Source organism: Mastigoproctus giganteus, chromosome 9 (assembly GCF_048544385.1).
Source record: "Mastigoproctus giganteus isolate SK-2022 chromosome 9, ASM4854438v1, whole genome shotgun sequence".
Classification (NCBI taxonomy): Eukaryota; Metazoa; Arthropoda; class Arachnida; order Uropygi; family Thelyphonidae; genus Mastigoproctus; species Mastigoproctus giganteus.
This window is the reverse complement of record NC_143583.1, coordinates 184,806,208-184,820,245: the sequence shown is the minus strand read 5'-3', so window position 1 is coordinate 184,820,245 and position 14,038 is coordinate 184,806,208. Positions and strand designations below refer to the sequence as shown.

Here is a 14,038-nt window from a genome sequence, read left to right as displayed (position 1 = left end):
GATTTTTTATAATCCCTCTATATGAACATGTACACTGCTTATTTTTCCTTTGTTGAAATTATATGGTGCAGCAGACAGTTATTCATAAAAACAAGAATTTCCACTTTTCATAAAAGAAATTTTCAGTCAGTATGAAATAACCAGTTTTCAGAGCTTGATCATCCACAAGCCTGTATCATTTTTGTAGATCATAAATTCTGGAAAAAAGAACAAACCATTTGAGCTAATGATGATAAGATCTGACGTATGTTTTAATGATTCTGTCAGAGAAATAATGTAATGTAAATAACTGTAGCATAATAAAACCAAAAAATAAAGAATGGATTTAAAAAATTAAAAATATATTAATTGCTGCAAGAAGAAATTTGCTAATGTTTGGGATCTGCTTAATTTTCTTGGAGCTAATGCTCTGCATTATGAAAGGAATGAAATCTGTTTACTTAATTGACTTAGAACTGTTCCCGAAAATATTAATGTGTTTGATGTCATTTATTCTGCAGCTTTTATTTATAGTGTTGGAATTGTATTAATAAGGAATGCTTCCTTGTAAATCTTTCTCTTTAATTTTTTTTTCATTTTCCTTATTATTTATTTTGGTTTTTTTTGTTTTCATGATAGATTCATTAACACACATCAGATGCACTCATCCTAATTAATTCAAATGATTTTTTCTTTTTCCAGATAATTTCTCTTACTTTTCTTCTTTAAAATGATCTAAGGAATGAGATATTTTTAGGATTAAGATGTCATTTAGAATTTTAGATTTTTTTTTTTTTTTTGCAGGCCCAATATGCTGGTGCTGCATATTACACTACTGCTGGAACTGCATATTATGCAAGTTCTGAACATTCTGGAAGTACTCAGCAGCCTTCTCACGTAGCCACATTTCAGACTGTGCCAGCATCATCAACTGGGATACAGCAAGTCCGAACTGTAGCTCCAAATGATCACAGTGGCTTGCAACAGATAGTACTTGCTGTCAGTGAAGCTGGTGGTATGTCTGTTGATGGGGAACCACAAGAAATATCTGTTACTATTCCAGCTTCCATGGCCAACCAGGTTAGTATTTTCACAGAGCATGAAAGGAGTTTGTCATTCTTCCCCTTTTCTGTTTTATTACTTTTGTTTTTATTCTTTATTGGGAGGATTTACCGCTCTGTTTTTTTAATTTTGAAATATATTGATAAAAACGTGATCAGATAAAAAAATTATTCCCTTTGGTACATGGTGCAGGGAGGGTGGTGAAGAGTCACTTAAAACATTTTTGATGAAGAAAACTTAGTCAAAAGAAGTATATACTGCAGTGCAATGCACTACTACAAAAAAAATATATATATATATTTTTTTTTATGAAAACCCCAAAACGAGAGGTATTAGAACCTATAGTACTTAGTACCGTGCTTGGGTTGGAGGTTGAGAAGACGAGAGAAGATATTTGTTGACATTAGACTTGAACTTCTGTAGACTGTAATTTTCAGGAAAGACGTATGAAGGAAGGTTGTTCCAGAAAACAGCAGTTGAATGAATAAACGAGGAAGATGAAAATTTGGTTCTGTGAGTTTGAAGTTGGACAGTAAATGGATGTTGGCTGGTGGTGGCACGTGTTCGGACTGTTTTGAAAGAGAGAGCGGAAATTAAGAAGCTAATTCAGAAGAACATTGTCCATGGAAATATCTGTAGAAAAGGAATGCAGCAGAAACAGTACATCTATGAGACAGCGAGTGGAGAGACTCTGTTAGAGATGAGTCATTAATTAACCTAACTGCCCTCTTCTGAATGGAATCTAGAAGCCTGTGAGAGGTTTTGGGGGCACTGCCCCAGATGTGGGAACAATATTCCATGGTATGGCAGATTTGCGATTTGTACAGAGTGAACATCTGTTTGGAAGTAAAGTAACGCTGAGAGCGAAAGAGAAAACCAAGTTTTTTAGATGCAGAGGAAGCAATATTTATAATGTGCTTGTGTCAGGAGAGATTAGAAATCAAGGTAATCCCCAAAAGAGATATATCAACTTGCCTAGAAATCGGAGTGTTACCAAAGATAAGCATAGGAGCAGAAGAATCCTTTTTGCGAGATATAAGACAAAACTGAGTTTTAAAAGGATTGAAATCAACTAAGTTGTCTTTGCCCCACTGGAGAATTACATGGAGATCAGCATTTAAGGAATTGGTAGTGGATATTCGAGAAGTTGAAGCTGATTGAGCAGGGCAAGGTTTCTCAAAAGCGGAAGATTTCCAGTCAATGGAAGAAGGTTATTAATATACAAGAGGAAAAGAGTGGGGGAAAGAACTGAACCTTGGGGGACACCAGCATTAGTGGAGAAGTTAAAAGACAGAGCCATCACCTTCAGTGAGCGATCAGAGAGAAAACTGGATAACCAATTACAAAAAACAGTTGGCAAACCATAAGATGGAAGCTTGTTTAGAAGACCTTTATGCCAAACATGATTGAAAGCCTTTGAGATGTCAAGAGCAACTGCTTGTGTTTCGCCGAACTTTTCCATTAAATTTTTCGGTAAATAGGTAACGTAAGCCAGAATATCACCAGTGGATCGAAACTGACGGAATCCATACTGGCGATCGTTGATCAGACAGAAGGTTTCAAGGTAGTTTAAGAGTTGGCAGTTAATTGATTTCTCCATTACTTTAGAAAAAATAGAAGTAATTGCAATGGAACAGTAATTGGAGGGAAGGGATTTGTCACCCTTTTTAGGAACTGGCTTGGATATGAGCAAATTTCCAAGTAGAAAGAAATTTCCTCATATCCAGCCAGCCTTAGGAATAAGGCTGGCTGGATATGAGCCTTAGGAATAGTCATATCCAACCTTAGGAATAAGAAAGTGGAAAAAGACGGCGAAGAACAGGAGTAAGTTCATGAGCACGGGTTTTGAGAACAAGTGGAGAAATAGCATCAGGACCTGGAGCTTTCTTAGCATCAAGACTGGTCAAAATCCTTCTGACATCCTTTTGATGGAAGACCACAGGGGCCATTGAATGGAGCGTGTTGGGAATGGTGGGAAGTGTTTTACCAAGATCATTAATACATGAGTTGGAAGAAAAATGGGATGCTAGCAGGTCAACTTTATCCTTGGCTGACGTGGCAACAGAACCATCTGGTTTGGACAGAGGTGGGAGCAGAGATGGGCAAAAGTTGCAGCCAATAGCTTTGACAAGAGACCAGAATGCTCAGCTACCATTAGGGCAAGAAGCAACTTTTCTACTCTTAGCCTGTTCAAAATCTAGTTTGAACTGATTAATAACTGCTTTACAATTGTTGTGAGCTTTGGTGTAGGCAGAAAATGAAACTGAAGAATTGGAAACAAGCCAATTATGATGTGCAGCATTCTTCTCCTGAACAACCTTAGCACATTTATTGGAAAACCAAGGTTTAGATGAAGGACGAGATTTTAAAGTGGAATGTGGGATAAAGGATTCCATTCCTACAAGAATAATTTCACTGACACAACCTGAGCAGATGTTGACATTAGAAGTTTTGAAACAGTAGTCCGACCAAGGAAAAGAAGAAAAGAAATCTCGCAGGTCATCCCATTTTGCATTCTTGTAATGTCAAACAACACAAGATTGGGAATAGCCATGAGATAAAGGCTTCATTGGAGAAGAGACAATCACCAAGTTGTGATCCGAGGTGCCTAAAGGATCACTCACTTCGACCATGTACTTAGAAGAGAGCATGTACTTTGTGAGAAAAAGATCAAGCGTATTGGCTGTATGGTTAGGATTGTCCGTTATTCTTGTAGATAAATGAACAATCTGTGCAAGGTCATTAGTAATTGCAAAAGCCTCAGCATCTCAACTAGCTAGGTCGGTGTGACTAGAAAACGGAAGCCAGCTGGAGTTATGACCATTAAAATCACCAAAAAAGATGACCTCACTGTTAGGAAAGTTGGACTGGAGAAAGTCAAGTTGCAAAGAGAGGAAGTCATAGAATTCCAAGTGATTAGTGGAGTTAGGAGAATGGTGGAGACAACAGATGAATTTTACAGAATGAGTTAGAGAGATTTTAAGCCAGAGAAAATCGAAAAGAGGAGATTCCAAATTACCAAATCTCTGACAGGGAGTATCGGAACAGACATATGCACATGTACCACCTTTGAGCCGAAAGGAATCATACAGCAAATAATTTGGGCAACTGAGATGAGCAGTATTTGAATCAACCGATAACTGAGATTATGTCAGAAAAAGTACATGGGATTTGGCAGACTGCAAGTGGAAATGGACATCGTTGAGATTAGAATTGAGACCCCGTATATTTGTGAAATGAACTAGGAAGTGTTTGGGAGGTTTAGATCTTTTCGCAGATAAGCTTACTCTATTAGTTTGATAATTCATGATATATTCAATAGCAAGAAAATGTGGGTAGACATGCTGTATGAAGTAATGAAATTTTTGGATGTGGTGTACACATGGTAAGAATATACTCAGATCCTTGACATAACGTGGCCTCGACAATGTCCCCCCCTGCATACACACTACTTGGACTCCCTCCACTCACTATCTAGCAGAGTAGAGGTAGCAAGATTATACATTAGCTGATCCGGAAGCCTCCTAAAGAGTTACCAATAGGTTCTTTCCGGTGTGCTAACTAGCGGCCGGCGAACACCATTTTAGAGCTGTAACCCCGAAATGTAAGGAAGATTGGATCTTGCCATGATGTCCATCATAACCTCAAAAGTTGTTAGGCATACTGCATGATGGAAGAGATGGGTAAGGATTGACTGGAACTTAGCTCTGGAGACTAAACATTGGGTCCACCACTTGAAGCCTCTAATAAGCAAAGTGGCAGTATTGCTCAGGTTGAGGAGAGTCATCTACCACCTAGTATTGTCTGGTAACACAGAAGGCGCCATTCCTCCATGTGGTGTGGGCACCACACCACATGGAGTGGGCACCACACCTCGACCCCCAGCTTAAAATGGTTCACACCTGGGTGGTCACCCACAGTGTGCTTGTGCATGGGGGTTATACCAAGAATTATTAACAGTCCCACCATCGTGAAGGTGCAGGCAGAGGATTTGGCTGTCACAGACCGTCCGGACTTCGCTGAAATTGGGTCCACTTAACTTGAGTGTCACCCGAATATCAGTTCCATCAATGTTTTAGACTCCCAGGTAGCATGTACAGCTTGTCTAGCCTATCTGAGAGAATGTCTGTGACAACCTCAAGGACCACCTCAATATACTGGAAAAGCTGAAAATTTTTGATCTATACATAGCCTTTTTGACCTTTGAACATCTGAAATAAAGTGAAAGCTACATAATCAAAAGAATTGTTGGATCACTACCTGATTTTGTGATTAGCAGTACTTTTGATTAAATTTTACTGACATTCCCTTCCACCCTTTTAGGAGGTCAAATTTTGGGTCCGACATATTCCTGAATCCAGACTCCTCCTTCTGAACAAAAGAGGAGGCCATGCAAAATTTTGCTTGTACTGGCTCTACTGGGATCTGAGGAAATCACAAATTGCCAATTTCCAAATCATATATTGGATAAACTATTTAGAATTCAAAATAAGGCTTATTTAAGGATTGGTAGTAATAAAGAGTTAAGGGTTATGCTTCTTATCAGAAACTGTTTGAATGGTGTACGGTTGATTCCTAATAATTTCAGGAGAACAGTGAGTCTATTTGATGTGAAATGGGGGTTATACCAAGAATTATTAACAGTCCCACCAAAAGAAAGAAAATTGAGAGCAAAAGAAAAAAGTAAAAAGTAGCAAAATAAAGTTGAGAGTGGGGGGTACTATAAATCACATGATACCAATCAGTACCATAAGTGTTTATATATGCAGCTTGAGTTTGAAAGTAAGTCTGCATGCCTTGTTATAGGAGATTTCAACTTGCCACTCATTGATTGGAAGTTTTGGAATGGCAGCTTCATCTGCAGGGTAAATAAATGTTTTGAATTAATTTGATGACTTTTATTTGTATCAACATGCCAAGGAGAATTCTAGGGACGCATAAATATCCTTGATCTTGTTCTCCCTAGTGACCCAAGTAATATCACAGATATGGTGATATAGTAATCATTAGTAGAAAGTGAAATTTGGAATATTAGAAATGAGGTTTCAGTTGTGAATGGTAAGAGCAAGATTTTTTATTTCTAGAAAGGGGACTACTTATGGACTAAGGAATTTCATAGGCTTAATAATCTGAGATGAAATTTGCATAGTGATTAAAATTTTATGCAACACAGATATCAGTAATCCAAAATTTCATTGCCAACCGGGCTAGCCGGGTGGGTAAAGTGCCTGCCTAGCAACCCAAAGGTCACGGATTCGATTTCCGCCTCAGGCTTGGATCAAAGTACTGCAAAAACCTTGGGAGGTGCATTATGGCCACAGAAGCCTATGCACCAACAACTACCAAAAAAAAAAAATAAAAAAATAATCAAAATTTCAGGTTACCCATATTTTGAATTACCCTGTATAAGAGAGAAAGTATAGTTGAACTATGGGATGCTTTCAAAACATTTATCATCAACGCCATGAATGTGTTGGTTCCATTAAGGAGGTATCCCTACAGCAGGAGGGATGCCAAGATAGATCGGTGAAAAAAGTTTTAGCAAGTTGATAGGTCAGAAGAAGACAGTACAGGATAATTGTAGAGTGACAGGCAAATCAGATTCATACAATAATTATGAGTTGATTAAATAAAGTTCTTTGTCCCTATCCTTGGCTCTTGTGGCTAATGATTTCTCATAAACTTACCTAGTCTTACAGAATCAAGAAGAGGAAAAAAGTAAATCATGTGTTACCTTTGCTCAGTGAAATGAAACAAACATAGATAATCCAGCAGATGTTGCCAGTTAATGTGCTGAATAGGTATTTTTATTAATCTTCACAGTAGAGAGTTCCCTTCAGTGTATGTGATACTGTGCTAGTAGTGTAGGATATGTGATATTTGTACTGTAACTATGATATATGTTATCTATATTCCAGAGGATAATTTTGATAAACTACTGAACTTGGACATATCATAAGGCTTCATGCACCAATGATATTTATTTGGAAGGAGCTACAAAGGGATGGGCCTAACCCTTATAGTTTATCATGTGGCCATCATTAGACTGAGTGGTAATCCCCTTGGACTGGAGAAGTGACAATACACAAAGGGGAAAGGAGAACATGGGTAACTATGGACTGGTCAGTTTAAACTTAGTAACAGGGAAGAGTGTGGAGTCTGCAGTCACTGTTAACATGTTAATGTTAAGTGTGCATTGTTAACCAAGAGAGTGGTTAACAGTGCTAGCGAAACTGAACTGCTGATCCTAATGTTTGTTCAGATTGTGTCAGTGAACAATTTCTTATAGGTATTTATTCTTGTGGAAAAATGATTTATTCTGCATTCCACCTAAAACCTCATCCTTTCTGTAAGCCTTGGTTTTTCTAATAAATGTTCGAAAGAAAAGAATGTTGTGTTTCCCAATTGGCTTTCATCCAAATCTTTGACTTCATTTTCTGCCTACACTAAAGCTTGCAACAATTGTAAGGCGCCTCCATAGCCAGGTGGGAAGGAGCAACAGTGCGTAGCACACACTTCTTGATTAGACTGGGGTTCGAGCCCGTCACCACCAAATACGGAGGATGCAGAAAGGTCAGTGAATGACCACCGCATATCCCGGAGCAATATGGCCTTAGTTGCTAGTGCTCCTAAAAACCAAATAACAAACAAACAAACAAACAGCAACAATTGTAATACGTTATTAATGAGTCAAAACAATGGGTTTTTTTTTACAGAGTTCAGAAAAAAACTTGCTTCTTGGCCACGTGGTAGTTGAGCATTCTGGTTTCTTGCCAAAGCTATTGGTCACAACATCTCATCAGTACTCTTGCCTCTGTTACAACTTGATGGATTTATTTCATCCTCAGCTAAAGACAAAGTTGACTTACTAGCATCCTATTTTTCTTCTAATTCTTGTACAAACAATCAATCTTGGTAAACCACCTCTTATCATACCCAGTACACTCCACTCAATGCCTACTGTTGTTTTTCAACAAAAGAATGTTAGAACAAAGTGTAAAAAGGAAATGGAACAGGGGCAAGCTTAGGAAAACAGGTTTTCAGAATTAGTGGGGAAATGCCATCAGAACCTGGTGCCCTTTGTTTTTGAACAATCTTGATGCCTCCTTGGCATCAAGATTGTTCAGAAACAAAGGGCACCGGGTCCTGATGGCATTTCCCCACTAGTTCTGAAAACCTGTCTTCCTGAGCTTGCTCCTGTTCCATTTCCTTTTTACACTTTGTTATTGCACTGGAGTTTTGATTATATCCAGCCAGTTCCCCATCCATTTTTGCCCAGTTGCACTTACCTTTACTCTTTCCAATGTAATGGAGAAATCCATCAAAGGAGAACTCATAAACTATCTGAAAACCTTCTGCCTGTTTAATGATTGCCAATGTGGATCCTATCGCAGTCAATCCATTGATGATATATTGGCTTATTTTATTCACCTTTGGACAAAATTCAGTGTTTGGTGAAACTGAAACAGTTTCTCTTGATGTTCTAAAGACCATGCCAAGCACAATTATTCCTCAGACTCCTACCTTGTGGCCTACTAACTATTTTTTTGCAAATTTGTATCCAATTTTTCCCTCTGGCCATTTGCTGCAGCTGATAGTAGATGGTGTTCTGCCTTCTAACTTCATTAATGTTGGTTTTCTCTGAGGTTCAATTGTTCCTCCCACTCTTTCGTCTTGTATGTTAATGACCTTCTGACTGGAAAATCTGTCCACAGTTTTGCCAATGATAGCACATTACATTTCACCTTCCAGTTTGATAAGCCTTCTCGTACACAAAGAACCTCCACTTCTCTGATATCCACCAGCAATTCCTTACATATTGATTTCTAGCCAGTTCTCCAATAGGGTGAAGGAAACTTAGTCAACATCAATTTTTCTAAATTTCTGTCCTGTCTTATTTCTTCCAAATGGGTCTAGTTTTCCTATGTTCATCTTTATGACGTTCAGATTCTAGAGAAGATCACATTTTCCTATTAGGGATCACCTTAACTTCTAATTTCCAGCATAAGCATATTACAATTATTGCTTCTTGTGCATAAAAAAAAATTTTTTTTTCTTTTCTGCTCTGTGTTATTTTTTTCCTAAACAACTACTCACAACATACAAATCTCAAATTCTCTCTGTGGTTGTGCCTCTAAACCTCACCCAAGCTTCTTTACCCTATTTGAAACAGGTCAGTTAGTTTAATTAATGATCCATCTCTTATGTCTTTCCACTGTCTGTATCATAGACGTTCAGTTTCTGCTGCGTGCCTTTTCTGTAGATGTTTCCACGGGCACTGTTCTTCTGAAATGGCATCTCTAATTTCCCCCACAAACCCTTCAGCATACATATATAAATTACAATCTACAGAAATTCAAGTCTAAATATCAGTGGGTATCTTCTGTTTTCTCAGTCTTCAACCCATGCATAGTAGTGGCATGTGATGCAAGAAAGCAAGTGTATGAGCTTATGCAGCATCAGCCAAAAAAAAAAAAAAAAAATCACACCATTCCCTCCAAATGCCTGTCCATTTCCTCCTTAAATTTATTTAATCTATCAACTTCCACAATGACAGATGGAAGTTTGTTCCAGCAATTAACCACCTGCTGGCCAAAGGCAAATTTCCGCACATCTATTCTACATCTGTCTTTTCTTAATTTGAATTTATGCCCCCTTGGGTTCGTAATCTGAACAAGTGGAAGGATCCCATTAGAATTCAGTGTGCTCAACCCATTCAAGGCCTTATACACCTCAATCAGATCACCACGCTGGTGCCTAGTCTCCAGCCACTGAAATTTGCAGAACTTAAGCCTCTCTTGGTAAGAGGATCCCTTCATTCCCCTCACCAATTTTGTTGCCCTTCTCTGTACACACTCAAGCAAATCTACATCCTTCCTAAAATGAGGCCTCCAGACCTGTACGCAGTACTCAAGGCGTGGCCTGACCATTGCCTTATACAGAGGGACAATCACCTTCTTTTCCCTGCTAGCAAAATTCCTAATATCATTGACAAAACCCCATGACCTGCCCTGGCAGCCTGTCTGCATTGCTCAGAAAACTTCATATCTGACTGCACAATTACTCCCAGGTCTTTTTCATTTTCTACCACCTTAAGTGTAGTACCACACAGTTGATACTTTTCTCTGGGGTTACTTCTACCTAAATTATCTAGATCCTGTTGCAGTAGCACACTGCCATTACTGTCATTAACAACCCTGCCAACCTTTGTATCATCCTCAAACCTTGACATTAAGCCTGATATACCTTCATTAATATCATTGATAAATATACAAAACAACAGACGACCCAACACCGAACCCTGTGGGACTCCACTAATAACATTAGTCCACGAAGAGCAGCATCTATTGATTGCCACCCTCTGTCTTCTCCCACTCAACCATCCTTTTATCCATTGTAGCAACTTACCCTTAATACCATTCTACTCCAATTTGTACAATAGTCTTCCATGCGCAACAGTGTCAAAAGCTTTCCTGAAATCCAAATATATGATATCAGAATTATTTTTTGCATCCAGTTCCTTTGTAACCACATCCTATCAAATTTGTCAGACAAGACTTTCCCTTAATAAACCTATGCTGTGTCTGAATTATTGTTGCAGTCTTGTCTAGATGATCCTGCAATGCATCTTTAACCAGTGACTCCATTATTTTACCCGGAACAGAAGTTAAACTAACTGGTCTAAATACTTAGGTTCTAATACTTGTGTTTGGGGTTTTTCATTAAAAAAATAGTTGATTAGGCAAAATTTTAATTAGAAATCATATAATCCAAATAGTAACAGTTAAGAGTTTTATTCAAATTTAAAAATATATTGTTTATATTTTTATATTAATATACTTTTCTTTATTAAGAGAGTTTCAATCTTAGTATACATAATGCATAGTATACATAGTACATAACTTATACTTCAGGTAAGGCATGCACATGAAGCTACGGAAGAGTTACTACAAGCAGTGGAAAGCCATGGTAACAGAGGAGAAGGCACAGAAACACCTGATCAGCCTACATTTGTTGCTATGCAACCTGGATCTTCCCATGATAGTCATATGGATGGTGTATCTGCTGATGATCAACAGGTTAGTTTTGAATATTTAGTTTTATTTTAAATATGGACGTATATTTAGTGTAACATTTTGCAGATTTAATTTTGCAACATTTAATTCCTAGGCAGCTATTCAGAGATGAGAGCAGGCTGAATGATAAGGGCAGGCTGAAAGGATGAAACATTTAATCCTAAAACCATTAAAAACTAAACATAGTGGGATCTGTATGTAAAATTCTGAAAACAAAGTAAAGTGGAAATTACACTTAGAAGATTAATCTAAGTAGAGTTTGGCTGAAATATTGTTTGAGGATTGGCAACGTATCTCAGATCATTATTTAGTCAGATCAAGCCCTTTTTTCACATTGGTGACTTCTTTACCAGATACAGCAGCCATTACTTGGAGTACACGCAGTCTGTAGGGGGGGGGGATACAGTGGAGATTAGCCATAGCTATCCCAAAGTGACAGTGCAGCGTGAGATGAAGTATGACAGAATTTTTGACCCATGCATTTTACAAGATAAAATTAAGTCAGACAGATGCTTCACTGTGTGTCAGAATTTTGTTTTTCTTAAAATTGGGCTTTGCCAAAACATGCAGGAAATTATCTTTATGCATGACAGTTGTCCATCATTCTTTAGTATTCCCATAAAAAACTGGCTTGACATAAATTTCCTTAATACATTGAACTGATAGATGTGGATGCCAACAGAGAATATATAGGTTTGGAAGGAGTCCTCTGATGGATTTTTTTTTCTTTTGGGCCTTGGGCTAAAGAAAACGTTTACCAAAGAATATCAAGTACTACTATTGTTGAACTGGATGTGAATTATTAAGGAAATGACAGGTGTTGTTCCTTATGTTAAGATTTGAATATTTAGAAAGTTTAAAGATATAAACTTGTTGAATTAGTATTGTTTGATCGAATCTTTTTTGACCCATAGTATTTTTATTTAGCATTGTTTCTCAACCTTGATAGTAACTTTATTGTTGACTGCTTATTTTCCAAAATCACTGTCATGGTTCTTGGCAGTTTAAAAAAAAGATTTGTATTCACCCAAAAGTAGTAATAGAAAGATGATTTTTTTTTTTTTTTTTTTCTTCTGATGCCTTGAAATCTTTATACCAACTCACAAATTTTGGTTTAGATCTGACAGTTCATTTTTTTCTTTGCAGCCCTGAATGGAATGAAGTGTCACAACGGGGAAAGTAAAATACAGATCAATGGTTTGTTACCACTTTCTGCAAGGAAAACACCCAAAAACACTCCACGAAGAAATAGTTGCTTTTTATAGAGAAGACTGCCCAAGTTAGTGTTGTTGCAAATTGGTACAAACAATTTAAATGTGGAAAAGCCTCAGTGCATGATGAATAAATCCCAGAATGCCCAACAACTGCTGTAACAGAAGAGTGTTGCAAAAATTGAGACATTAATCCTGAAATATGGCCATATTAGCATCAAAGAACTAGCTTGACATAGCCCAGTGGTCAGGAGTGAGAATGCATAGCCAACTTTCCTTCTTCTATGATCCTTCTGTCCTTTCCTTCTTACCACTGTTTCCTTTCCTTCTTACCAGAAGAAGGAAAGGACACAGTGGGCACATGAAATGTTCTTGATGTGCCAGGAAAAGCAGGAGGGTTTTTTTTTTTCACGGCTAGTCACCCTGGATGAAACTTGGATCTATTACTATGATCCTGAAACTCAAGAAATATCAAAACAATGGCAGCATGCAGAATTCTCCCCCCCCCCAAAGAAGTCAAAGGTGCAAGTGCTGGTAAGGTGGTGTCAGTTTTTTGGGATCAACATTATGTAATACTGACAGATTACCTTCAAAAGGACTGTGACAGCAAAGTATTATTCCAACCTCCTCACAAATCTATATACTGCTATAAAAGAAAAAAAGACTGGGGAAGCTGTAAAAAGGTGTGCGCTTGCTCCACGATAATGCCCCTACACATTCCTCGCATGCTGGTGTGATCACGAATGTGGATTTGAAATATAGTCACATCCTGCTCATTCTGCTGCTCTTGCATGCTTGGATTTCTTCCTCTTTCCTGCCCTGAAGTCCTTTCTTTGTGAAAAACATGTTTGCTGCTGATGATGAAGTGATTTCTGCTTAGTTGTGGTTTGAAGGACAGTCAAAGACCTCTACAAAACTGGCCTGCAGAAGTCTATTGAGAGGTGGAAAAAATGTGTAATTTTGTCTGGTGATTAGTGAAAATGTGTAATACATGGTGTTTGTTTCAATCTTCTATCACAATTACTTCTGAGAGAATGTGCAGATTTTTTTTGAATCCCCCATCATATGTATATTTTTTATTGCTACTTCATTTGGTTTTTATGACAAGTTGTGGGGGGGGTCTTAGCTGAATCTTTGCTTGCACTAATGAGTTGTATCTGGTTTTATAATTTAATCAATTTCATGTTTATTATGCCCCCCCCCCACACACACACACCATTTCTTTCCTGGACAGTTGAACAACAAATTTGAAGCTCCCCCCCCTCCAAAAAGGTACATAATAGATTTTGATGTGCTGAATCCAAATTTGATGTCGGATATTGCCTATGGATTTTTTTATAATGCTGATTAACAGTTATTGAAATTTTCAATTGAATTTTAACAAATATTACAAAGAATAGTATTAAAATATAGTTAATTTTTTTCATTTGTTTTTTCTTTTGTAATGATCAGGAGCCTCTCTGATCAGTGGTCTGCCAGCATACTGGCCTTTTTTTAGGCTTCTTGATGAAAATCACTGTGTTCATTACTAATGGGTCCAAGGTTATCTGGGAAAAAGTCTAAATGGGAATAGAGAAAGTGTATTTTTAGATACAAATTCAACTGACATCTGGTAGGCATGTAATAAATTCTTAATCAAAGTTTATAGTTATCTGCTCTTGTTTGCGAACATTGTTGCTTAAACTGTTCACAAACTCCCTTGAAGGATTT

The 14,038-nt window shown here is 37.7% G+C and overlaps 1 protein-coding gene across 1 annotated transcript in view; it reads left to right on the top strand.

Moving 5' to 3' along the window:
* Nucleotides 1-14,038, top strand: part of LOC150080937 (uncharacterized) — a 227,163-nt gene that overhangs the window by 103,110 nt on the left and 110,015 nt on the right. The window contains exons 4-5 of the mRNA XM_090380618.1: nucleotides 784-1,059; nucleotides 10,956-11,120. Of these exons, the coding sequence (XP_090236744.1) occupies nucleotides 784-1,059; nucleotides 10,956-11,120 (441 nt within the window). The remainder of the gene's footprint in view (nucleotides 1-783; nucleotides 1,060-10,955; nucleotides 11,121-14,038) is intronic.